This window comes from Acanthochromis polyacanthus, chromosome 4, assembly GCF_021347895.1.
Source record: "Acanthochromis polyacanthus isolate Apoly-LR-REF ecotype Palm Island chromosome 4, KAUST_Apoly_ChrSc, whole genome shotgun sequence".
Lineage (NCBI taxonomy): Eukaryota > Metazoa > Chordata > Actinopteri > Pomacentridae > Acanthochromis > Acanthochromis polyacanthus.
Window position 1 is genome coordinate 9,006,735 of NC_067116.1, and position 27,485 is coordinate 9,034,219.

General features: G+C 40.8%; 1 protein-coding gene across 3 annotated transcripts; it reads left to right on the forward strand.

Moving 5' to 3' along the window:
- The first annotated feature begins 6,915 nt into the window (after positions 1 to 6,915).
- Positions 6,916 to 26,799, forward strand: LOC110971480 (leucine-rich repeat-containing protein 24-like). Of its 3 annotated transcripts, XM_051946949.1 has the most exons (9): positions 6,916 to 7,290; positions 10,783 to 10,818; positions 13,094 to 13,278; positions 13,398 to 13,484; positions 17,177 to 17,368; positions 19,505 to 19,673; positions 20,008 to 20,270; positions 22,748 to 23,323; positions 25,287 to 26,799. In XM_051946949.1, exons 3-9 carry the CDS (start codon positions 13,111 to 13,113, stop codon positions 25,695 to 25,697), a joined length of 1,866 nt encoding a protein of 621 aa, XP_051802909.1. In that variant the 5' UTR covers positions 6,916 to 7,290; positions 10,783 to 10,818; positions 13,094 to 13,110; the 3' UTR covers positions 25,698 to 26,799. The 3 variants fall into 3 exon arrangements, with proteins under 3 accessions (XP_051802909.1, XP_022077522.1, XP_051802910.1); XM_022221830.2 differs by lacking the exon at positions 10,783 to 10,818 and having other exon boundaries at positions 6,918 to 7,290; XM_051946950.1 differs by lacking the exons at positions 6,916 to 7,290; positions 10,783 to 10,818 and adding an exon at positions 7,300 to 7,410.
- Positions 26,800 to 27,485: the final 686 nt, after the last annotated feature.

Consider the following 27,485-nt stretch of genomic DNA (forward strand, 5'->3'; position numbering starts at 1 on the left):
CTAATTTAAATCCTGTTTTTGAGATTCCAGTTGGTTCATGTGAACAGTGATTCTTCCACTCAAACTAGTGTTAGCCATGGAGTTCCACTAGATTCTGTGCTGGCACAGACGCCTTTAAGTTTGTACATACCTAATAAATATATATATATATATATATATATATATATATATATTTTTTTTTTTTTTTTTTTAAAGCATAGGGCATTATTGTATACAACTGTGGAAAACGATATCCAACCAGGTAGTTACTCTGGACGGCATTGCCTTGGCCTCCAGTTCTACTGTAAAGAAGCTTGTAGTTATTTTTGACCAGGATGTTCTTCAACATGCATATAAAACAAGTGGAGTCACTAGGAATGTCAGGATCCCTGCCTCTACCCTGAACATGGCAGTCTCTTTTTAACCTCTCTCCCTCTCTGTATGACTGACCTGCTGCCTATTCAGCAATAAGTTCAGATTCCTGTGCAGAGGTTTGCTCACCTGCCTCCATGTATCACTCCACGCAGTAAAACTCTGGCTCAGACCTTGCTGTCTGCCAGATTTTCAACCTACACTCATGCTTTCACACAGTTTGGTTTTCCATTGTTCACTCTGTCAATCCTTGTAATTTCCTTTGTATTACTTCCAGTAGCTCTCATTGCCTATTCATACCTGGTTTTGGTTAGTCTTTGGTCCTTTCTCCTATCTCTGTCAGTAATGTCTCATGTTTGTTTCTTGTGTTGATGCTAATCTCCTGCCCTGTGTCCATAACTCAGCCGGTAATTGATGTACTGTGACATTCCCATAGATTCTTATCCCTATATGTTTGCTTCAAGTACAAACCATAGACCATATAATAAAATTGGACAAAGCACCTGGCTCTTAAAATGAAGCCTACCCAGAAGTGTCAAAAACTTACAGCATCACTCCATCCACCAGAGGCTGGCTCCAAAAAGCTGTGGCTCCACAGACTCCAGCTCTACTCAAAAAAAAAAAAAAAACCCAAACAAAACAAAACAAAAAAACTACTAAAACTCGATAGATTGCTTTTCTACTGCTCAGGATCTTTTTTCATTAGTTTTCATTAGAGTGCCTATATAATTATAGTCACTCTAGTTGTCATGATCAAAAAGAGAGATCAGGTGGCTGATCTGAAAATAAATCAATATTGAATTTTATATAAAGCGTTAAAGTTTTGTTAAGTCGGGGTTGGGGGGGGGGGGGGGCATTTGACTGACAGTGTGGTCTGGAATGACTGACAGGTCCTATGGAGGAGGCAGCCTGAATGCTCATTCACTGTAAGCTCAGTTCTCCTTGTTTGGATTAGTTCTGATATAACTTAGTTTATTTATCAGAGGAGCAGCAAAACATTTTCCACAGACAGTTTGTCTGACAATGAAAACAGACAATGCTTTAACTCCCCTCCTCATATTTGCAAGTGGTCTTACTGTTGGAACTGCTGCTGCAAACACTGGATCACTTTCCGTTGTTTCGTTGCTCAAAGGGATCAACGTCACAGTATAAAACTCAGAGACCTGTTTGAAACCTCAGTCTCAGTGCTATGATTAAGGAAGAGGTAAACAGACGTTCTATTAATAAGTAGTCAGATTTTATTACTTACTGTTCCAGTAGGAATTCTGTCAAGTAAATGTTTGTTTTTGAGCCTTCTTGAGTCCCAGAGCTCTAAGGGGTCTCTCCTGTTTGACCTCAGTTTCAATCACCATCAGTCATGTCAGATGTCTAGATTAGCTAATGATATTACTGTGGTGAAAAAATACCATGGATGTCGCCATTTTTCTACTACCATTACGTTGTGCAATCAACTTTACTTCATATTGATAAGTTCACAAAAACCTTGTCTCTTGCCACTTTAATGTCAGTTAGCTGAGACTGGTTGCAAAATTGTCAGAATTTTTAACTCAACATGAACAGTAATATACAAAATCCACAAAATGTATAGACATAAATATACAAAACATAGCAGATGACATAATAAAAAGACTGTAAATGTAGGAAGTGACTGTATACAACAGTGATTTTGTCCTCACGTGTCTTGCCCATTCTAAAGTCTCTTGAGGTGCCTTGAGGTTACTCAAGGCAAAGCACCTAATTTCTTTCCATGAATCACTCATCAAATACCTGAGTCTTCATAGTTCAAAATATGGTTGCAATCTTGTCACTGATAATACGCAAAGACATAAAAGTTATACATTTTAAATGGAATATTTCTATTACCATGCTCCAGTCTTGCTTCTTTTATTGTAGTCGTTGACTCTCACTCTCCACCAGGACCACATTTCAAGAGTGGTGATCTTTTCTGTGGCCTTCTCCATCCACTCAATCCATGCACCCAACGGCAGTACGGAATACCCGACAGCCAGTCTTATGACTCTCCAGGACAAGGAACTCTGCAAGTTTCTGCTTTCCCATTGATGGGAAGGTGGTTCTGAAGTACCATCTACCAGATCCTGCTACTTTGGACTGCCGTATTGTGCTGAAGACCACTATTTTCAGGAGCACCTTTGTACAAGTAGGAAGGTTATCCAACCTCGGCGATTTAGAGGTTACAGACTGGGCTATATTTTCCTGAGAAGTCTCTCGGAGATGCTGCACATTTCAGGCTTCAAACATAAAGATATAAAATTTTAATTTGTTGTCAAGAATCAACAACAATTGGGACACAATCGTGAAGTGGAATGAAATTTATTGGATATTTTATACCTTTTTAACAAATAAAAAACTGAAAAGTGGGGCGTGCAATATTATTCGGCCCCTTTACTTTCAGTGCAGCAAACTCACTCCAGAAGTTCAGTGAGGATCTCTGAATGATCCAATGTTGTCCTAAATGACTGATGATGATAAACAGAATCCACCTGTGTGTAATCAAGTCTCCTTATAAATGCACCTGCTCTGTGATAGTCTCAGGGTTCTGTTTAAAGTGCAGAGAGCATCATGAAGACCAAGGAACACACCAGGCAGGTCCCAGATACTGTTGTGGAGAAGTTTAAAGCCGGATTTGGATACAAAAAGATTTCCCAAGCTTTAAACATCTCAAGGAGCACTGTGCAAGCAATCATATTGAAATGGGAGGAGTATCAGACCACTGCAAATCTACCAAGACCCGGCCGTCCCTCTAAACTTTCACCTCCAACAAGGAGAAGACTGATCAGAGATGCAGCCAAGAGGCCCATGATCACTCTGGATGAACTGCAGAGATCTACAGCTGAGGTGGGAGAGTCTGTCCATAGGACAACAATCAGTCGTACACTGCACAAATCTGGCCTTTATGGAAGAGTGGCAAGAAGAAAGCCATTTCTCAAAGATATCCATAAAAAGTCTGGTTTGAAGTTTGCCACAAGCCACCTGGGAGACACACCAAACATGTGGAAGAAGGTGCTCTGGTCAGATGAAACCAAAATCAAACTTTTTGGCCACAATGCAAAACGATATGTTTGGTGTAAAAGCAACACAGCTCATCACCCTGAACACACCATCCCCACTGTCAAACATGGTGGTGGCAGCCTCATGGTTTGGGCCTGCTTTTCTTCAGCAGGGACAGGGAAGATGGTTAAAATTGATGGGAAGATGAATGGAGCCAAATACAGGACCATTCTGGAAGAAAACCTGTTGGAGTCTGCAAAAGACCTGAGACTGGGACGGAGATTTATCTTCCAACAGGACAATGATCCAAAACATAAAGCCAAATCTACAATGGAATGGTTGACAAATAAACGTATCCAGGTGTTAGAATGGCCAAGTCAAAGTCCAGACCTGAATCCAATCGAGAATCTGTGGGCAGAGCTGAAGACTGCTGTTCACAAACGCTCTCCATCCAACCTCACTGAGCTCCAGCTGTTTTGCAAGGAAGAATGGGCAAGAATTTCAGTCTCTCGATGTGCAAAACTGATACATACCCCAAGCGACTTGCAGCTGTAATTGCAGCAAAAGGTGGCGCTACAAAGTATTAATGCAAGGGGGCCGAATAATATTGCACGCCCCACTTTTCAGGTTTTTAGTTGTTAAAAAAGTTTAAAATATCCAATAAATTTTGTTCCACTTCACGATTGTGTCCCAGTTGTTGTTGATTCTTGACAAAAAATTAAAATTTTATATCTTTGTTTGAAGCCTAAAATGTGGCGAAAGGTTGAAAAGTTCAAGGGGGCCGAATACTTTCACAAGGCACTGTATGAAGAAGCCCCCGTACTCCTCTTCCCATTGGTTCTCAATAACCCTTCCCCTCACACCTCATTGGATGATCATAGTGTGGGAATTTTATTTGTAAATCCTTTTCTAAAATTATCATTTCCAATGTTATTAAATTGTGCATTTTCTTTGTAAAAAAAAAGAAAAGCAAATATGGCTGATGGAATGTGGATAAGTCAGGGACTCTATGATGTGGTAGCCTCTCATTAGACCATATACTATAGCCCGCCCTATGACATGGCAGTTTCTGGTTGGACCCCATAGTTCAAAGTCATGCTCCCTTGTGATGTGGCAGCTTCTGATTGGGACCTGTCAAAATTTGATGAGAAGTGTCCCATTATACTCTCATGTTGAAGTTGTTAGGGTCCCTCTTCAAAACTTTCCTGTACCTGAGACGAGGTCTGCCAACAGGCCTTGTATCCTCTTTCAGAACACTGTGTAAGATCTGTTGAGGCAGGCGGGATTTAAGCATTCTGTGTAAGTGCCCAGACCACCAGAGATGGTTAAAGGTTAGCTGATGGGCTGATCTTCAAGCCAGGATGTTTAAAGCAACTCGGATTGTCCTCGTTCTTATCAAGTGCTTCTCTCTCCTGCAGTACATCTTAATCAGAGGAGAGACACGGCCAATACGTCTGCAATGCCCTGCAGGTGCTGCTGTTAAGTTGGAATGGCAGCTTTACACCTAACATATACATGGGGCCCCACTCCATGTCTGATGGTTGGCCGGTGACTGTTGAGTTCATCTGCCCTTTGGAAACGACGTCCTGGGTAAACCATCTACCCATTTTCAATCCGGCAGGTTGTACTCGGTTACATTGTACCAGTCACAGGAAACACGACCTGACCTGGCCTGACCTGCTGGTTCAGAGAATGATTAACAGCAACACTGCAGTTGTTGATAAACAATGTGTACAGTCATGTGTTGGCATAGAAATGTGTTCACATGTCATAAATATTATATGTGAACCCAGCTTTACAGCTGTGCAGGTTTTCCCTGTCCTTCTGACAACTCTGAGAATGCCCTATTGATCCAGTCAGGCTTCTCTGTGTTCTATGCCTGGATTCACCAACCACCACCTTGACAAACAATACTGTAAGGAAATAGCTTTTATAATTTATTGAAAGAGAACAGCAACAGATGTAATAATTTTCTGTGGGAAAAGTAGAGGCAGTACTAATTCTAAATGGCCTTGGAATTGCAAAAGTAACTTCTGGTCTGTGTTTTGGGTACTTGTCTGCCAGTGTCTGGCATAGATTCCTTCAGCTGCAAGATGTTTAAAGGTTTTCTTATATGTACATTCCATACATTCCATCATCCATTTATTCATTCCTCTGTGGATTTATTACAGTGCTTGAGATCACCATACTGTTGAAATCTCCACTTTCAGTTCAGCTTTTGGACAGATGGTCTCACACTATCTTCAAACACTTGTATGATTCAGAATTCATAGTCAAGTCAATAGCTGCAAGCTGCTTTCTTCCTGTGGCAGAGAAGTGACTCCAGCCTACAGTTCCACTACTGTGGCTGACATGATTTTCGTCTTGAAAGCACCAAATGTGTCTACCTGTATACTGTGGTCAAATGTCTCTATCTTCACATTCATCTATCCAGGGCACATTTTATGGTAAAGGCCTGCTCTTTGTATGTTCCCTGGGGTTTTGCTACATTTTTTTGGACAGCAAAGGCTTTCTCCTGACACACCTCCTATGAAAATCAAAGTGTGATCTCTTTCTGTGAACAGCTGCAGTTACTTGCTTGCAGATCCTGTCAGAAAAGCTTGCAATTTTGGAAATCCTTTCTGCAGCAAGCACTCTGCTCTTTGGCTGGACTTGCAGCCTGTCCTGAACAAATGCCCGGTTGTTTGAAATGTGTTTGTAGATGATGAACCTAAATCTGAGCACCTACACTGTTAAAAATATTTGTACATTTTACAGTGAGAAACTGTCAAAACATGACGGTAAAAATCTATTAATCAGGAGAAAAATGTGTTTTTGATAGAATTTTTTCTTTAGAAAAAACACATTTCCCAACTACTGCACAGATTTTAATGGAAAAGTGCCACAATGTGTGTAACAATGCTGTCATTTTTGCATTTAATTCTTGAAAATAATACAATTTTTACAGTTAAATGTCCATATTGTTGTACTAGTAATGGAAACTTGCTGCTATATAACAAATAGCATGACAATTTCTTTTATTACATGTAAAAATTACAGTTAGCAGTCAAATTGATGTACTTTTGTGTTAACAATGGCCATATGCTTGAATATTTATGACAGCTTTAATTGCAATTTTTGCTAAAAAAAAAAAAATGCATATATTTAATGAGAAATACACTAACTGTTGAGCTGATAATAGAAAAATGGTGTGATATTTGTAAATTACACAAACTTTATTTTGTCTTGCATTTTCATGTAAATTTTCAATTTTTTTGATGTTCAAACTTTTTTGTACTGTAAAACATGGAATGAATCACTTTTTAGCCCTAAAACCAACAGTATCAATCCATTTCCTTACTGTAAATGCAGAAAGTGTTTTTACAGTGTAATCTGGGACATCAGACTCTAATTTGATGGATTTAAAGGTGTGATTAAAGGTCTGCACTGAAACAACAACCGCTATGAGTCGTGCTTAATTTCCTCCTGACTGTAGGATCACATGAGGAATATTTTGGCATATTTCATGTGAATTTGATAGAATTGGTAAAACGCGGGTTTTATTGTGAATATCTGGGGGAAGTGTTGTGGATTGACGGCGGTCCTCCAGCGTGGGGTGATTGGATGAGAGGGCGCTTGGGGAGAAACAGTGACGGACCAACTGGATGTCGGGGATTTCACAAAGACATCGGAGCCTTTCCACGCAGCTTTCCACGCAGTGCTGCAGAGTAACGGTCACCTGATGGTCCGCTGCTCGCCGCTTGATTCACAGCCTCTGCTTCCATCCTTCCCTCCTCACCGTGGACACCTCCATCAGCTGCTGGCTGCTCTCTGGCTGCGTGGAGCTCCATTTTCAGCACCAGAAGTCAGACTGATCGTGTGAGAGAGGGAGTAAAAAGGTTTCGTGCAGAACAGACATCACTGTCGGAGTCTTTTGCGTCCCTCAGCGAGGTAACAACAAGGAAACGTCGTTGGAATTATCTTGCTGATCCGTTTGTACTTAGTCTGCATTTTTTTTTTTTGTTCGGATGTGCATATTCCTACAGTGATGAAGTGTGCGGTTGAGCACAGGTTGGTGAGCACGGAGAATGAAAGGATCCCGTTAGATCAGATGTGTGTTGATGTGTTACTGTGCTGAGGTGGCCTGCTGCAACCATGTCAGCTCTCAGGATTACATGGCTGTGCACAACATGGCTTTATTTTACCTTCTGTCCACAGCAGTCAATGGGAACGAGTGCGTGTTTGCATATTGCACCTGCCAGTACAGTGAGAGAGTTCATCCAGCAGCCTTGCAATAACAACAGTCCCCAAAAAACAGTTTCTGAGACAAACAGCAGCAGTGATGCTGTGCAGGTGTCTATGTGCTGAAGAAACAAAGGAAAGGCCTTGATGACAGATCCTCTTATGCATGTCAATGCCTCATAGCATGAGTTGTTTCTATGGTGACAGAGATTTTTAGAGCCAGATGAATAGAGGAGTTGTAGCTAATTCATAGTGGTGTTAACAGCGAGTGAGGAGCACGTCCAGAAATGTTTCACTGGGATAGTCAGGTGAGGCCATTTGGAGTGGCACCAGGAAACCAAAAACTGAAACTGAAATTTAGGCTTTTTGTTGTGCTACTTCAGTGTAGATGTTGATTGAAAATTATGTAAAAATGACAGTTAACAATTAACTAATAATATACTTTGGTTTCTTATCTTGCTAGCGGTGATCTGATGTGCACAGACTAATACAGGTACAGTTAATGTTTTGGTTTTTTGGGTGACCACCATTCGAAATAGGTCAGAAGAAAAGCTTCCGCAGAGTACTGCAGGAGAAAACATTCACATAAAGCAAAACATCCATAGTTTACTCATAATTTCAAGTCTGGCAATTCTGTTTGTGATGATCATTTCATAAAAATCTCTTTTATTGTTACTAGGCATCATATCCTAGGATGTCACTGCTGCAAATGTCCTGCTTTGGAACCAAAAACTCTCCCTAATAAAATAGTTTATATGACAGTTAAATATTTCCTTATAAATGAATGATTTTTTTCAGAGTATAGTAAAATCCAGCAGTGATAGGGCTCAGGATAGAGCTGTAGCACGTGGGTCACCTGTAGCTGATAACCTGTGACACCGTGTGTGGAAGCTCACTTGTCTGAGGTGAAGGAAAGTACATAGTGTCATTCACTGCTAGATTCTGATCCATCCTGTCTCCATGTCAGGGATTGTTTGTGGTTATAAGACATTAACAAACCTTTCTCTCTTTGTAAACATTCATATCCACCCTGGAGTTGCAGCTCCTGCATGAACTCAAAGGAAAGATTCTTACAAGCAGCTAAACTAAACTTTAGCTCCTGTTAATATTTTGAAGTCTGTGTGGGTCTCCATCAACTACAAGCACAAACTGTGACTTTTGTGATGTTTGTGAATGAGATACACAGCTGACTGGCTGCTGTCATATGCATAGCTCCAGTCATCTGATGTTGTTGTCACTTGCACTTGGACTCTGTAGTTGTATTTACTGTAACTTGGACATCAAAGTTTCAGTGAAAAAACTTGAATTATTTGATCTGAGGTCGCCACAGTATAGCCAGTGAGATTTCAGGGGTAGTTATGGCTTTATTCTTTCACAGTCAGAGAGGTATGTTCTCATACATTCACATTCATGGCTTGACTGTAAACACTTTGCGTGTGAACCTCATTTTACTATCTTAGCGTGCATATGTGGCATTTTAATATATTAGTCAAAATATAACAAGGACTCAGAAACTGAGAGCTATTGACAACTGTGCACACACTAAGTTAATGGCAGAGATCTGGGAATATGTGAGAATGGAGAAACAAGTGTAGTCACACTATCACACAAGTTTCAAACAACTCTGACTTCTCTCTTCCAGCTTATTTGGAAGAGAAAATGACAGTGAGCAGTAAAATGATTTAGTTAAACTCAGAGTTTACAGGCATGCTTTTTATTTTGAGCAGTGGTAGTTGCTTGAGCACAAATGTACTTGTTTCACAGCGGTCTGTATGTAGTTCCAGACCTTCCTACATTGCTGCAGTCAAACAGATAATTGTCATGTGACTGACATAGTGTCATCTCAGAAGGTCAGGCCGAGCTTGCTATGTGAGTGAAAATTTCACAGCTCCTGTGTCCTCTGAAATCCATCTGAATGCAAGAAAAATCCATCGAGACTGAGAGAAAGCTGAGTAATATACAACCGCCCGAGTGAGTCACACTGTCTCTTAAGTTGATGATAGTTTTCAACATAGTTACAGTCCTGCTGAATAAAACCACATGTGCAGTACTCTAACTGCAAATTTCTCCAACATGTCCAGTATATGTGATTTGTCGACTCATCTACTGCAAAATATATGTTTCAAACCGTCAAACAGTGACTACATTTCATTCTAGCTTCCCAGAGTCATAAAATATCTCCACTGAAAATATTTAAAACATTTTTGATATTTTAAATAGTTAAACATATCCTTGACAATACTGCACTATATAAATGTACATGTTCTACACCCAAAATCTTTCCTTGGCTGAAAGAATGTGCATCTTCTGAAGAGAGAACAGCCACTGAGTGCAAACAGAAAGTATTGTTTTCGTTAATTTAACATTTAGTTCGTCTGTGATAAGCCCATGTCATCTGATTAGTATCATCCATGTTGATACTAAAGAGTTTGCTACTGTTGTATGAGAATGTGAAACGTAAGCATCTTGTGTTTTAACAAAAACAATGCATGCAGTTTAACATAAGCTAACACAGAACGGGAACATTTTTATGAAGACTGTTGCTGAATTGATTGTACTTTGATTTAATCTGTATGATGAAATAGAGGACAATAAGTGATGACTACAAAATGTCAAAAAAATACAATTACGGTAAGTCTTTAAAATATTTCCATTTATGTAAGGAAGTGAAATTGCAGTGATTTGATGATGCCCTTATGAAGTCAATATGAATACCAAAGTCTATGTTAATGATATTAGAATTAGAAATGTTTTGAGTACTTTTTGCTTAAGAAGGACTACCACTAACATTTTCATTATTGATTCTTCATTCAATGTTTTAGACTACTCAGGTAGTTGTTTGGTGTCTGAAACATTGGAAAGATAGTGAAAATATTCCAGAAGTTATCCAGAGCATCTTCAAACATCTTGATTTGTCTGACCAAAAGCCCTAAACCTAAGAACATCCATAAAGCTAACAGAGGATTTAAAATCCTAGAGTATGCATAAATTTTCACTTTTTGGTTGAAAAAAGACACAAATGAATCATCGATCAAAATAGCTGCCAATATTTTTTTTGCTATGTGACTGAGGCTGAAGCATTTTAATGTTTCACAAATTTGGTATTTGTTCTATTTGACTGTGTGTTCCAACCTCACACAACCCTGACCTACTTGTTTGGGGAAATCTGTGGAAAAAGGACTTTTCTTGCTTTATTTTCAGGCTTTAGAAAATCTGGACTGTGATGGAAGATTTTAGGTAATCAGAGGCCTTTTCATCCAGAGCGGATACAAGAGTGTAAAGAGCAACAAAGTCCATGATGACAGGAGGATGCATTTGGAGAATGACCTGTCTCTGTCTGTGAAGCACATGCCCGTCTGGTGGAGCTTAAAACATAGAGGGAAGAGCTGTGTTATATCTTTAATTCATTGAGACAGTCATTTATGTTGTTTACATTTAGTTCAAGGGCTAAAATTAGTTTTCTAGGTTAAAGACACTTAAGTTAATGTGTTTCAACTGTTTGAGAGTTACTTCTACTAACCACGAGGTGGCAATGTGCATCTGTTGATCTTTTGAAATTACAGTTCTATCTGCTGAAAAGCAGTGTCGTAAAGGTGATGCATTATACCTGAGAATGTAACAGAACTTAATGGAAGAAACAGAAGAGTACGCCATGCTATCCTGTTGTAATGCGTTATGTGTTCAGAAGTAAAGTGAACGAAACGACAAGAGCGATGTCCGGCCATCCTTTTTAGAAGTTACAACTAAGTTCCCACAAGCTGCAGGACAAGAGCTGTACAGTCATGGACGAAAGTATTGGCACTCCTGGAATTTTTCCAGAAAATGTACCATTTCTCCCAGAAATTGTTGCAATTACAAATGTTTTTGCTAGACGTGTTTATTTCCTTGATGTGCATTGAAGAACACAAAAAAGCCAATACTGATATATTTTTCACAAAACTCAGAAAATGGGCTGCACAAAATTGTTGGCGCCCTTAACTCAAAATTTGTTTGCACATTCTTTGAAAGAAATAACTGAAACCAATCGCTTGCTATAACCATCAACACGCTTCTTACACCTCTCAAATGGAATTTTGGACCACTCTTCTTTTGCAAACTGATCCAGGTCTCTCAGATTTGAAGGGTGCCTTTTTGCAGCAGCAATTTTGGGATCTCTCCATAGATGTTCAATGGGATTTAGATCTGGACTCATTGCTGGCCACTTCAGAACTCTCCAGCGCTTTGTCTCCAACCATTTCTTTTCGCTATTTGAGGCATGTTTTGAGTCATTGTCCTTGCTGCAGCACGCATGACCTCTGACGCAGACCGAGCTTTCTGATGCTAGGCCCTACATTGCAGGCCAAAATATTCTGATAGTCTCCAGATTTCATGATTCTTTGCACACTGTCAAGGCACTCAGTGCCAGAGGCAGCAAAACAACCCCAAAACATCTTTGAACCTCCGCTGTCTGACTGTAGATACTGTGTTCTTTTCTTTGTTGGCCTCATTCCATTTTCTGTAAACAGTAGAATGACGTACTTTTCCAAAAAGCTCTGCCTTAATCTCATCTGTCCATAAAATGTTCTCCCACAAGGATTGAGGCTTACTCAGGTACAGTTTTGCAGTTCTCGCTTTTTTATGTCTCTTTGTCAGTATTGGGGTTCTCCTCGGTCTCCTGACATAGCGCTTCTTCTCATTCAGATGATGACGTGTGGTCCGAACTGACACTTTTGCAGCCTGAGTCTGCAGGACAGCCTGAATCCGTGTGGAAGTTGACTGAGGATGTTTGTCCACCATTCAAACTATTCTGCGTTCCATTCTTTCGTCAGTTTTTCTCTTCTGTCCCCGTCCAGGGAGATTAACCACAGTTTTATGGGTTATAAAGGTCTTGATTGAATTAGAGATTGTTCATATTTCTTCTCAGCTTTTCTTTCTCTTCTCCATGCTTGGTGCAACACACATAGGCACACAACACAAAGGTTGAGTCAACTTTTATACATTCTAACTTGCTTCAGGTGTGATTTCTATATTGCCAGCACCTGTTACTTGCCACAGGTGAGTTTAAACGAGCATCACATGTTTGAAATAAAATGATTTTCTCACAGTTTTAAAAGGGTGGCAACAATTTTGTCCAGTCCGTTTTTTGAGTTCTGTGTAAAATTATGCCAATTCTGGCTTTTTCTTCTGCTTTTTTGTGTTTTTCCAATACACATCAAAGAAATAATCACACGCAAACCAAAAACATTTGTAATTGCAACAATTTCTGGGAGAAATGGTATATTTTCTGGAAAAATTCCAGGGGTGCCAATATTTCCATCCATGCATGTATCGTTTCTATTCCAGATTTCTGCCTACTACAGCTATAATGGGGTGTAGTGAGACTATTTTTTGTAGAACAGACTTCCCACTCAATTTGATTTCATGGCTTTTCTTTAAATTAAACACTAGATTTTATTTTTTTTTACAAACAGGAAGTCAGAATACTGTTGATCATGTTTGACCTTTGTGTTCACTGCTCTCAACTCTTCCTCAGTCCGGTCTCTTGATGTGATGGCTGCATTATTGGTACTTCTTGTCTCCACGCTACTCCTGTCGCTGCACACTCCTGGTGGAGCCTTGCCCTCCTGCCCCGTGGGCTGTCGCTGCTACAGCCTCACTGTTGAGTGTGGCTCCACTGGGCTTAGGGATGTCCCCAAACACATCCCTCCATCCACACAGGTACCTCGTTGTTCTGAAAGAGTTCACAGTACAGGATATCACATCTCTTTCAGTACATTCACATATAATGACTGAAGTTCCTCATTTGTGCCTCTTTCTTGTGTCTTTTCTCTATCCAGACCATCTTCCTCCAGGACAATGTGATTGGTCAAATTCGTCGACAGGACCTCACTCTGTTGAGGCACCTGCACTACTTGTACCTGCAGGTAACAAACACATATCATCTACACAGAGATTCTTTAGTGTTAAGTTTGGACCTGCTGAGCTCCTGTCTATACCATAGGTTATACCATGCCTGCATTTGTATGTTTTGTGTATTTAGCTTCATACTAAATGTTTTGATGCAAGAGTGGAAATCTTCTTGAAAATAGTGCTCCATGCAGCAACTAAGAATGTCACACACATGTAATACTACAGCTGTCACGAGTGCATTATAATTTTCCATTATGAAAATATCCATCTATTATTAGGGATGCACGATTAAATGCATCATCACTGATATCAAAAGATAAAAACTATAAAATGAAGTATGGACATATCCCATGTATTCTGTAGAACAGAATGGTCTGACTCTGCTACAGGGGAAAACACTCTGATTTGTTTGTATTTCTTTTAGCCACTCACAGTTGTTGTGGACGGGGCTAAGCTAAGGATGTGACTTTTGTGTTTACTCAAAATGGTGATGATGGGAATTTCTGTAGTGGAACATATGCAGTAGTGAGACGAGTACTGTGATTAAAATGGATAATCCACCAACAAAAACTAGCAGAGCTGCCTTACTGCACATTCAAACCCTCGGCAAAACTTTTGCTTCAGTTTCAGTGTGATAGCATGTAGCTGGAGCTGGTTGTTTCCTGTTACAAGGAAAAACTGCAACACATAGATAGTGGAGGTAGGCTATACCTGTAGCCGACCTCCAGTCAGACTACGGTATCAACAGTAAACCAAAATGAGTTGAAAAATTTTAGTATATTCAAATTTTTTCCATCTCTCATTTTTTTAATTGAAGCCAATTTTCTAAATAAGTTGTCCCTGATGATTGAAAACTATTTATGAATCAACTGGAAATCTTTCTTTCTCATATAACTTTACAAAAATTCAGTACAGGACTCTGTTAAGGGGATGAGGTTGTAATATTATAGAAACGTGCTAGAACCTAAAAATGCTGATCTGAATGATAAAGTCTAAAGAAGAAACCCCACTTCAAGAAAACATAAAAAAAGGCAAAATACATACTGGCAATTTGATTAGCAGACAAGCAAACTATTATTACTTTAAGCCACTTAATTCCCACTCAGTCCAGGCGGCCCTTTCATAGCCATAGTTCTGCTATAATTCAAGAAGGGCTCTCATGTTTCCTAAAACATTAATGTTTTGTTCTTGAGTCAATAGGTCAGAGCTTCTATGCAGATTGGTTCTATTTTATTTTTTGGAACTATGGAAGCCTAAAAGGTTTACTGGAAATCCACCAATGTAACATAAATTGCCCATCATAAAAAGAACCAGCAAAAAAAGCATAATAATTTCAATAAAAAACTGGAAAAATTGGAGCATTCCAAAATTTTTAAACTTTTGACAGGTAGTATATATATATATATATATATAGACTGGCGCCCTGTCCAGGGTGTCCCCTGCCTTCGCCCAAGTCAGCTGGGATAGGCTCCAGCACCCCCCGTGACCCTAGTGAGGATAAAGTGGAGTATACAGGTAAAAGCCAGAAAATTAGAATATTTTCATAAACTTGATTTATTTCCGTAATTGCGAACAAAAGGTATAACTTTTACATTATATGTAATCATTGCACGCAGACTGATGCACTTCAAATGTTTATTTATTTAATTTTGATGATCATAGGTGGCAACAAATGAAAATCCGACATTCCGTGGGTCAGAAAATTAGAATATTGTGAAATGGGTCAAGTTTGAAGACACCTGGTGCCACCCACTAACCAGCTGATTAACTCAAAACACCTGCAAAGGGCTTTAAATGGTCTCTCAGTCCAGTTCTGAAGCTTACACAAACATGGGGAAGACTTCAGATTTGACAGCTGTCCAAAAGGCAACCATTGACACATTGCACAAGGAGGGCAAGACTCAAAAGGTTATTGCTGAAAAGGTTGGCTGTTCTCAAAGCTCTGTGTCCAAACACATTAATGGAGAGGCAAAGGGTAGGAAAAACTGTGGTAGGAAAAAGTGTACAAGCGACAGGGATCACCGCGCCCTGGTGAAGATTGTGAAAAAAAACCCATTCAAAAATGTGGGGGAGATTCACAAGGACTGGACTGCTGCAGGAGTCAGTCCTTCAAAATCCACCACCAAGAGACGCATGAAAGACATGGGTTTCAACTGCCGCATACCTCGTGTCAAGCCTCTTTTGAACAAGAAACAGCGCGCAAAGCGTCTCACCTGGGCTAAGGAAAAAAAGAGCTGGACTGCAGCTGAGTGGTCCAAAGTTATGTTTTCTGATGAAAGCAAATTTTGCATTGCCTTTGGAAATCGAGGTCCCAGAGTCTGGAGGAGGACAGGAGAGGCACAGGATCCACGTTGCCTGAAGTCTAGTGTGAAGTTTCCACCATCAGTGATGGTTTGGGGTGCCATGTCATCTGCTGGTGTCGGTCCACTCTGTTTCCTGAGATCCAAGGTCAACGCAGCCGTCTACCAGCAAGTTTTAGAGCACTTCATGCTTCCTGCTGCTGACCTGCTTTATGGAGGTGGGGATTTTATGTTCCAACAGGACTTGGCGCCTGCACACAGTGCCAAATCTACCAGTGCCTGGTTTAAGGACCATGATATTTCTGTACTCAATTGGCCAGCCAACTCGCCCGACCTTAGCCCCATCGAAAATCTGTGGGGTATTGTTAAGAGGAAGATGCAGAATGCCAGACCCAAAAATGCAGAAGAGCTGAAGGCCACTATCAAAGCAACCTGGGCTCTCATAACACCTGAGCAGTGCCAGAAACTGATCGACTCCATGCCACGCCGCATTAATGCAGTCATTGAGGCAAAAGGAGCTCCAACCAAGTATTGAGTACTGTACATGCTCATATTTTTCACGTTCATACTTTTCAGTTGGCCAACATTTCTACAAATCCTGTTTTTGTATTGGCCTCAGGTAATATTCTAATTTTCTGACCCACGGAATGTCGGATTTTCATTTGTTGCCACCTATGATCATCAAAATTAAATAAATAAACATTTGAAGTGCATCAGTCTGCGTGCAATGATTACATATAATGTAAAAGTTATACCTTTTGTTCGCAATTACGGAAATAAATCAAGTTTATGAAAATATTCTAATTTTCTGGCTTTTACCTGTAGAGGATGGTTGGATGGATATATATCTCTCTCTCTCTATTGGTTTTTCCAAGCGTCGGGCTAATCTTTAGACAGGCCATGATGTGGAAAATCTGACCTGTGGAAATAGATGAATGCATCTTTTAATCACTAATATCTGATTAAAAAATAAAATCTATTACCTCTCGTGCTACCTGTAGACATTACAGTCCTATTTTCACACTTGAACTTCTTTAATAGCTGTTATCCAGGTTGTTTTCTCCTGAGTAGATCATTGTTTGTGTTGTATCTACTCTCAGATGTATGTTGCTTTGGATAAAAATATTTGCTAAATGAAATTGTAGAATTCTTGAATATCTACAGTTTGTGATGTTCAGATGGGCAAACAAAGAGATAAGTGCCACTCCATATTGTGCTGTGAGTGAAACAAAATTCCAAACAAGATGAAGCAAAGTCAAATGTCATTCTGTTCTGGCACTATAGGATCAAAACAGAAACAACAAACGTCATACAAAAACAGCAACAGAAGCTGCAGTTACTAAACTATTACAAAGTCTAACTACTACAGAGTTTTGCTGATTTTCCTTCTCACGCTTCTCCTTCAGAATAATACCATCTCAGCAGTGGAGCCTGGCTCTTTCCAGAATCAGGGTCAGTTGTTGGAGTTGGCACTGAATGGAAACCATATCCACCTGGTGACGGCTGACATGTTTCAGGGACTTGAACATCTCCGCATTCTGTACCTGGCAGGAAATGACATCACGCGCCTACTGGACTACACTTTCCGTGGCTTACAGGTTAATAAAAAAATAGAACACATGACGCCTATAACATTTTAACCCCTATTGTCACAAATTCGCAACATACCACCTTCATTCAGACTGCAGCCGAGATAGCGTACCCATTCCCCCAGTGCCAGCTTGTGCACATTCAATACGTACCTTGGAACCTTTTGCAAGCACTCGTTTCTCATAGGACCGGTGGGAGTGGGACCTAATTTTTATATATCTGTTATTATTATTATGTATCTGTTCTATGTGTAATAGACAAATTAACAGTCTCCACTTATTTTAGCATCAGCTGGAAAGCAAATACACACATTTTTTTTCTTAATTTAATTGTAAATACATTCAGGCATCAAGGGGTTTATTTTAAAAATTTGAAGGATAATTCTGGATATTTTATACCTGGCATACTGCCCAGTAATGTGTTTATTATAGCTCTGTGCATTGTACCAATTTTGCACTCACCTATTACCGAGATTTGTAGAACTTGTGCTGACCAATATATATCACATCAAACAGTATGGACCTCCTACAACTTCTCGGTTTAAAATAATTTGAGCATTTTTCAAACATTTGTCTGTGAGTCTGACTGAATGTAAAGTAAAAACAGCGACACACTGTGGCTGTTTTGGTGTAATGCATAGGTACAAAGTTAAATCCAGAACAACATATGCACTGTTTGACAATGTGAAGCTGTGGATAGTTTTTCCTTCAGTGTGGTTGTCTCAGAAAAGCAAAAAGACAAGATTTATGTATTTATTTGAATGTTTATTTGGCAGGGACAATACATACAACATTGCCACAAAAAAGGGAAAATGCGATGCATATAAGACGTCTAGCTTCGGCTAATTTGAAGTCTTTGTCCCTGATCAGGCATTTAAAATACAATGAAATATCCTAAATACAATTAAAAATGCAGTGAAACAAATACAGTGAATAATACAATAAATAAATAAACACAGTTGCAGTCGTCAATTACTGACAAAAGAAAACTAAGTTGAATTTAACACTGAACATTAGCAAAATGCTGGTATGTTGACAATGACTTGTAAGAAATTAATGTTTGCACTTCTGCTGCTGCTTGAGCCAGTATTTAACTTTCACACTAAACCTCTTCAATTCTGTCTGGGATTTAATTTCTGGTGGTAAGGAATTCCATAGGTATGTACTTTGCTCTGATAGAGATGATTGGCCAAACGTTGTTCTGCATCTTTGAATTTGGCAGTTCTGCTTGGTTCTGCTCCTTGTGATTGTCCTGGAGCTGTCTGTCTTTTTAAAGATCTGAGACATCACTTGTGGGGCCAGTCCATTTAAACACTTAAAAACAACTTTTAGGAAAGAGAACTTTATGTAATTGGAAAAAGTCAACATATTGTATTTTTCAATGATTTCACAGAGGTTCCATGGTGCCATGTGGTTCTTATTAAACAGTGCTATTGCTGTTGGATGATAACACTTTATTTATGGATCATTGCTTGGCAAGTCTGACCAAAGTTCTGCATTGAGACATCATATTATTTTTATTTGTGGAAGTTTCAGGACAAAAAACTTCTGCAAACTCAATTGTTTACTCTTATTCATGGACACATGTAATTTTCTGGCATCAACAGGTCCCATGACTTTCAGGAAAAGTCTTTGACCTCAGATGACGGTAGAGAGCAGTGACCACAGCAGCATCCAAGTTTCCCAGTTGTGTTTTCCTTGGCAATGTTTTCTCTCTTTCCCACTTTTAGCTTCTTATCTGACATATCAGGTGAATACGAGGACCACCAGGGGAAAAAGTTGTTGCTTTTTCTTCATTACAATTAACAGAGTTATCTGCTATCACATTTAGTCTTCTGGGTTTCCTTGGAAACCTGCCATGCTAGTATGAGGCATGGCAGGATTCTTCTGCAGGGTTCAGTTAAACTCTCACACAAGCGTGCTTAACATTCTTGTATTTCTCCAAAACTCTTCAATTCAGGAGGCTCACACTGCATGACCTAATATACTGTTTTGTGCAAATTTTCTGTTGTCCAATTCTGTAAAATGCTGATTGTAAGTACACATTTAGCACAACCCATAGAACAATAACAACCACATTTATGGGATCTCTGGCAGGTTTACAAAATGTACCACAGACTAAATATACCAATCTCTCTATGTCAGCGTCTGCAGGAGCTTCATTTGCAGCACAACAGCATAGAAATGTTAGCAGACCAGGCTCTAGTTGGTTTGACATCTCTGGCTCTGCTGGACCTGAGCAGAAATAATCTTCACACCATCGGCCCTGCGTCACTGCGACCTCTGGTCAGCTTGCAGGTGTTGCGCATCACAGGTGAGACTATTATTGTCTACAACAGTCACGTTGGTCTTTTTAGCTTTTAAAAGTGGAGTTACTGTTTTTTACACAATGACTGGCATTGTGTTATACAGCTCATAAAGAAGCCTGTTACTATGGTAACTGCCATGTCTCTAACTTAAGGGTTGTTGAGCAGACTGAGTCAGGCAAGCAGATACTTTTCAACTGAGCACATCTAAGAACCAAAACAAGTTGCTTTTCAACATGAAAGTAGTCTTGAGTTTTCAGAACAGTTAGACCTGACTAGAACCTGAAGTGGTTCACCAACAAGGCATTTCAGCAAAAGCCTCCCTCCTCTGCTCTGCTCTAGACAACCCATGGCGCTGTGATTGTGCTCTTCACTGGCTGAGGAGCTGGATTGATGAGGAAGGTCAGCGGCTGCTCAGCTCTGCAGAACGTCGGCTGGTCTGCACCGAGCCCCCACGCCTCTCCCACCTCAGCTTGGTGGAGGTGCCTCTCAACAGCCTGGTGTGTATCCCTCCTCTAGTGCAGCTGGAGCCTAGGAGACTAGCTGTACGCCTGGGAGAGAGTCTCAGGGTGTCCTGCCACGCCTCTGGTTACCCTCGGCCACAGGTAAGGAGAAACGGTGAAGTTTGACATCTAACAGTTTAAAAAAAAAAGTCAAAGTAGACCTGAATCATGTAGTATAATCCATCCACCCATCATCTATACACCGCTTGATGATCAGTTGCACGGTGGGGGGCTGGAGTCTGTCCCAGCTGACTTAGGGTGAAAGCAGGGGACACCTAGACAGGTCACCAGTGTGTTGCAGAGCTACATATGGAAATGAGCAACTAGTCACACTCACATCCCACTCACCTACGGATAATTTAGAATCACCAATTAACCTCAGGGTGTCAGGGAGAACATGCAGACTCCACACAGAAAGATCCCAGGCCCAGATCGGCAAGTAAACCAGTGATGTTCTAGCTGTGAGGCGACGGACTACTGTGTCACTATGCAGTATGTAGTTTAATGATTTTGGACATTTCTGAACCATGGTAGCTGTGACTCTTGTTACTCTATTAGACAGAGAGCTGAATGAGTTATCGTAACAGTTATTGTAATTGGTTTGAGATCTGGTGACTGTACAGACCTTATCACAGCTGCTGATAGCCTAATTCGAAATGAGTGTTCATAAAAATATATTTTAAATACTTTTGAAACACCTACATCCAAAGGTTGAATGCATTTAGCCTTTCTCACTTTTGTCACTTGTAGCAATAATTATGAATTAATTTTGACAGACATACATAGTGAGAATTAGCCTAGCCGCGCTAGACCCATGTTTCTGAAGGCACAAGGGTCTAGGGCCGCTCGACAGGGAGGGAGGCGGGCTAAAAGGTTGTCTTTCAAATCACTCTGCAGCAATTGGGTAGGTATACAACCAATCAGCGCAACGAATAGGCTGACGTAGTTCCTAGATTGTGGCTACGTCTCATTAGCTTCCCAACCAGCGGAGCCAACTGGTATATTAAGGATTTGCCATATCCCGTCGGCATAAGTCCAAATACGTCTTTCTTCTCAATGAAACACTTCAGTGCCGTCCTTTGTTTATCTTTCAAGTTGAATTTTAGCTTCAAATCTTTAAGGGCTGTGGCCAAAGCCGAGTCGAAAGATAACTGTTTATTGTGCGCTGGTTGTTTCTGTCAGAATCGTCGCGCCTCTGTCATCACTTCGTTACGCCCGCCTTCTGACTCTACACTTCATGGTGATTCGTCCGGCCAGTTTTAGGAGAATCCAGCCTCGAGCCTTATGGAGAGTAACTAGACCCACCCTGGCAGAGAATTAAATTCGTTGCCGTGGGTTGTCTAGCGCGGCTAGGCTAAGTGAGAATAGCCTTTTAAACCAAACTAAAAAATGAACTGTAATGCAGTAATTGACAAATAATTCAAAATCTGTTGTGAATAACAGCTCATGGGAACAGAGCTGAATTGGGTTATAGTCGTATTAATGACCTTTGCTCTTTGATCTTTTTAACTTTCTAATCTTACTATTTTAAATTTTTCTGCTGACATGACACAACTACTGTCTACTCAAATGAAAATAATTCATTTCAACACAATTTGGGAGCAATATTTTGCTCCAACCTCACATTAGACGGTCAAGTAACTGGGGTTTTTCAGTTGTGCCTTCTTCAGCTGAGGACTTCAACCAACAATCATTTGGATTTTCGTGGATTTTTTTCATGAAAGCTGCAGTTCCCTTCATTCAGATGTCTTCCTCAGTTCCTTGAAAACTCCACTAGCCATTGTTAACAAACACCAGGAAAAAGAATACAGATCACACTCATCCTTCTCTTCCTTTACCGCCTCGTCTTATTTTAACAACTGATTTTAGGATTCTGATGATTACTGTGTATAGTCAGGGCACCCCAGTACTCAGCTGGTTGAGTAGGAGTTGCTAGTCCGTACCACAGTGGCCCTGGATTGATTCCAACACATGGCAAGATTTGCTGCTTGTCCTCCCCTTTTTGTATATTTATAGATCTTAAATACCTGCAGTTTGATCAAGATGTGGGCTGGGACTGTTGGGCAGGGTTTTACTGCCCTGAATACACTGTGTATTAACGTTCTAGTCAAGTGTCTCAAGTGGTTTCTCTGACTTCCCTTCAGTCTTTCAGCTTGTTTAGTTTTTTTATTTGTTTTTTTGACTCAAAACATTTTGACTGTGTGTAGACACGTTATCAGGGAGAAATGCGTCTGTTCTTCTCTATGTTCACCTGCATTCCTGGAGTTTTTATGAGCTTGTGCTGTTGCTAAATGCTGCTTTGTACTCAAGGTTTGCCTGTAAACTGCATGCAGCTACTCAGTTTGGTTGTATTGATGTGATTTTAAATCCAGGTAACCTTTAATAACTTTGGATCAATGCTTTAGTTTTATCACTTACATTGTAAAAATGAAGGCAGACATCATTTCTGACAGTAAAACAACCATGGAATGTTCAGCTCAGGTAGACCGCACAAACCAGCAGTCTGTTTATTTTTGCTAATTCACTGTGTGTGATGTGATGATTAAAAAGTCACCGTAACACCTTGAATCTCTTTGCAGGTGACCTGGAGGAAAGCATCCCAGGGTAAAGTAGTGCTTTCTCCCAGAGGCCTGGTTCAGGAATTGGGTGCTGGAGGCGGTGGAGTGGGAGGAGCAGAGGAGCCTTCAGAGGAAGGCAGAGTCAGTCTGCAGAAGACTGATGGCGAACGCTTTGACCCCGACACTGGCAGTGGCATGCTGTTTCTCAGTAATGTGACTGTGGCTCATGCAGGCTTCTATGAGTGTGAAGCTTGGAATGCAGGAGGTGTGGCCAGGGTGACCTTTCAGCTGGCCATTAACTCATCCACATCTTCCTCCTCCTCTTCCTCCTCCATCTGGGCTTCATGGTCCCAGGTGTCTTCACCGTACTCTCCTGCCTGGCCCCGATTGAGGAGCCACGGTCCTGCTTTGGGCTCCGATGTGAGCCGGGAGCCCCTGTATGCTCTCGGCAGCATGGCCTTCAGTGCTTTGGGAGCTGCCACTCAGACTGCCATTGCTGTGGGAATCTCCTTGTTGGCTTTGACCGCTCTGCTGCTAGTCGCCATGATCTACAGCCGACATCACCAACGCGACAAGGAGGCTGATGGTGCTGAAAAGGTGCTTATCTGTTTGAAACTACAAAAGTAAATGTTGGAACATATGTCATTTCATACATGTGAGTGATGGAGAAATGAATTTTCAACATAGCTCCAGTATTTAGCCAGGCAGGCAGCTTAGCAGCTCAGCTAGCAGCTCAGCTAGCGAAAAGTATGGGGCAGCTGGCCCCCCGCGTCAAAGTCCGCCCTAACGTGCTTTTTTTCCCACACTGACCGGCTCGGATAGTCTCAACGAATGTCCCACAACATACTAGAGATGAGAAGTGAACGAAAACCTCCAGATTACCTGGCAATCGCTCTTTGTTGTGGTCTGTATCCAAAGGTCAGGACGCTAGAAAGCAAATCTCGTTCCGAAATCGTGTGATAGCTCGCGCCATTTTGCGAGCTATCGTACGATTGGATACAGACCACAACAAAGAGCGATTGTTGGAAAAAACCAAAGTTCCCCTTTAACCATTGATAGTCACAGCTTAGGGGAGACATCATTTTGGCCATTGACTGTATATATAATGGACGTAGCATCTGGCTCTAGAATTGAAGCCAACCCGGAAGTGTCAAAAACTTGCAATATCACGCCGTCCGCTAGGGTTGGCTCCAAAAAGCTTTTGCTCCATAGACCCCAATTCATTTTTGGAAAAAATAAATTTGATAGACTGATTTTCTACAGCTCAGGATTTTTTCCCCGTTAGTTTTCATGGTCAAAATGAGAGATCAAGTGGCCGATCTTAAAATAAATCAATACTGAATTTTAAATAAATTGTTAAAGTTGGCGGAGCCAGGGGGCGTGGCTATACTTGATAGACAGCAACAGAAGCCTATGCGGTAAAATGTGTGCGGGATAAGAGAGTCCTCAGCCAATCCTGCCCCTAGTTGCTCTCCGGTCCAGACTGTTTGATGACGCTTTTTACGTCACTGGCTCCAAAAAATCCAAAACGGCGACCAGGAAGTAGCAAAATCCAGGCTTCATTTTCTCTGCGTTGAAACCAACGGGTGACGTCACGGTTAGTTTACGCCTGATTTTGGCGCAACGCAGAATTTGACACGGATGGCCCTCTACAGCAGCATGTTGCTGCCACCAAGGGAAAAAATAATTTTATCTCCATTTCTAATTTAGCAACACATTTTCTCATCCTAACAACAAACTTTCCCCCCTAAAACAAGACAATTTTGTTCATTTTATTTATCATCATACTAAGCTTACTGTTTCACAAAATAATATGTTTTGTTGAACTAACTTTTATATAACTTGATAATTTGCAATGTTGTTAAAGTAAGGAATTTCCATATGGTATAAAAATTAGAAAGAAAGTTGACACTGTCACCTAAAGCAATCATATAACATGCATGATAAACATATAGCAAAATAGCAGCAATATGCACCTGGTTGTTTTATGTATGGCGACTCTGGGTTGCTATTTTCTTGGTGTGTCAGTGTGCAATCAGTACATGTGGGTTTGGGGTTGTCAGTGATAGTGACTGGACTATAAACATTAGACAGCTGCATATCACACAACTGATTCTGTTATGTCAAAGTAAATTAACTATAAAAATTAAGCATTTTAAAAATGTATTTCACTAACTGCATTTACATTTCAGTTACTTGGTACAGCAAAACGAAGTTTTGACAGACAACACTACCAGTCAGACAACACTACCCTGTACCCCACAGTGCCACAAGAGCAGTAAATAGCGGTACAGGAAAATAACAGAAGTATACCCCATTGCAGGATATTTCTCCCTTACAGAATATACAATAGTATTAAGCCTGGTTTAAATCACTAAAACTGAAATAATAAACATATAGTACCTAAACAAACAAACAAATAGAAAAGTTGTTTCAAGCGTTTTTCCTGATTACATTGAAATATGTGCACAACAGAACAGTTGTAAAGTGTTAAACTCTCTGGCGTTCCATTGTTTATACCTGTATTCTAAAAGTGATGAAGGTGAATTTCATTCTGCAGGAGGAGAGCATCCTGTATGTGAATGACTACTCTGATGGCCCCACCACCTTCGCCCAGCTGGAGGAGTACCGTGACGAGCGTGGCCATGAAATGTACGTCCTCAACAGGGCCAAGCCTGTGCTTCCTCCGGCTCCACCGACAGCTGTCTCTACCACTAACCTGGGTTGTCCTGCAACGTCTGATACATCGAGCCACACCCTCTCCTCAGGGCTGGGCCAGACCATGAGTCCCACTTTGGCCCCCAACAAACAGCAGCAGCAACAACAGGACGGTGACACACGGACCATGAGGAGAATTGCAGGGGAAGGAGGGGAGGCGGAGCCTGTGATCACATCAGAGGCTGAAGGGATGTTTCTTAACCACACAGGCCTGTTCATGGACTCTCAGATCGCCTATGAAATCCACTGCTGAAGGAGGGAGGGAATCTACTACAACACAGAGGGTTTTTGTGTTTGTGAGGCACAAAGGTTTACCTGTCTGCTCCAAATCAATGGGCCACTACTGAAATCTACCAACAAGTAATAGAAGTACTGATCGCTGTGGAAGGACTGACTCTGTAAGACTCATCCACAGTGTGGGATCTGAGTGGAGGAGGTTTACATGCAGAGCTCAAAATCTGGTTTACACGAGAACACACTGAGACTTCTATGTGGCATGCCATGGCCGTGCATGCCTAGAAATGACTGGAGAGTAGGTGAGTGGGTAGATGGTCATACCTTCAAAGACAATGTTAACTGGACTCAGACATGTTGTGAGCTACACACAACTGAACTGTCCCACATGACTATGATATCAGAATTGCTTTCATATCAGAAACCTTTCACCATCATTACTGTGCAAAAGTTAACATTTGTCCTCTCAAGAACTGAACTCCTTGGCAGTGTGACTATATTAAGGAGGGAACTGAGCAATCTTCCATTTCCTGAGCATGTGGGAAACCTTGTGTGTTATTTACCTGTTGTTATTATCTGGACATGTATTAATTTAATCTCAGGCTCAGGAGCACCTGAAGCAAATACAGTGAGGGTACGACAGCAACAGATGAATTTTGTAGCTATTTATTTTAAAGTGCAGGAACATGGTAATCATCAAAGAGAAAGGATCTTATCGGTAAATTCTGATCTGAAATGTGAGTCTTATTCTCTCATGATTTGTTGTACAGCTCTGCTTAATGTTCTGTCCAGTTCCAGACACCAACAATGGGTTGGGGTCTCTGGGGTCTGTAGCACAAAGTGAGTTCAACTTCCCCTAGCTCTCAGAGCCACCTGTCTTCACTGAGCCTAACATGGGTGGTCCTGGATGTCAAGGACCAAGAATCTCGATTCCTCCGTGGTTTGTAGTCCAGCTGAGTTCTGATGAAAGAGGCAGATGTCTTATCCACATGATCTGTATTTTCGTGTTCAGGATGAACAAGCTTTTATGAATGAGAAATTCATTTCAGCAGTTGGACTGTCTGTGACTCCAAAGCAGAGAGAAAATTGTTCGTGAATAAAGGCTTGCATTTGCACTTTTAGTTTAGCATGTATGTGAATTCTTTGTTTCAACAAAAAGGCTAAAATACAATCACATTATTGAGCTGAAAAAACATTTCATAGTAATGGTCAGCATTTTTGCCCTCGTGTTCACTCTATTACATTAACTTCATTATTATTTAGATAATGTCATTTCACAACAGAAGTCATCTCAGAACACTTAACAGTGATCCAAAACCTTACAACGTTACAGTATAGAGAGACACGCTACAAATTCAAATGATTTTCTTCAAGCTCCTGTTTGGCAACACTGGGAAGCAAGAAACTCTTTACTTTTTACAAGACTCACCAGGCTCAGGGACGGCAGACATCTGCCTTGACTGGTTAGGATGTGGGAAATGGGAAGACAGAAAGGATATTAGAGAGAAACATAAAACACAAGACAACAATAAACCCTGGGGAGGTTGGTGTGACCAGTGACTACAGATCAGAAACGTGCACACAGATAGGTGGAGCAAAAACAAAACATCAACTGCTGGAAAGAGAAGACACAAAGTGAAATGCAACGATCGCATATAAGGAAGGTGAAGGAAAGGACAGTAGGCCAGAGGTGCTCAGTGTATCATGGGAAATCCTCCAGCAGTCGAGGTCTACAGCAGCACAATGAAGGGATGATTCAGGGCATTCTGAGCAGCAGGTCTTCAAGATTCTGATGTGTTTTTCCAGC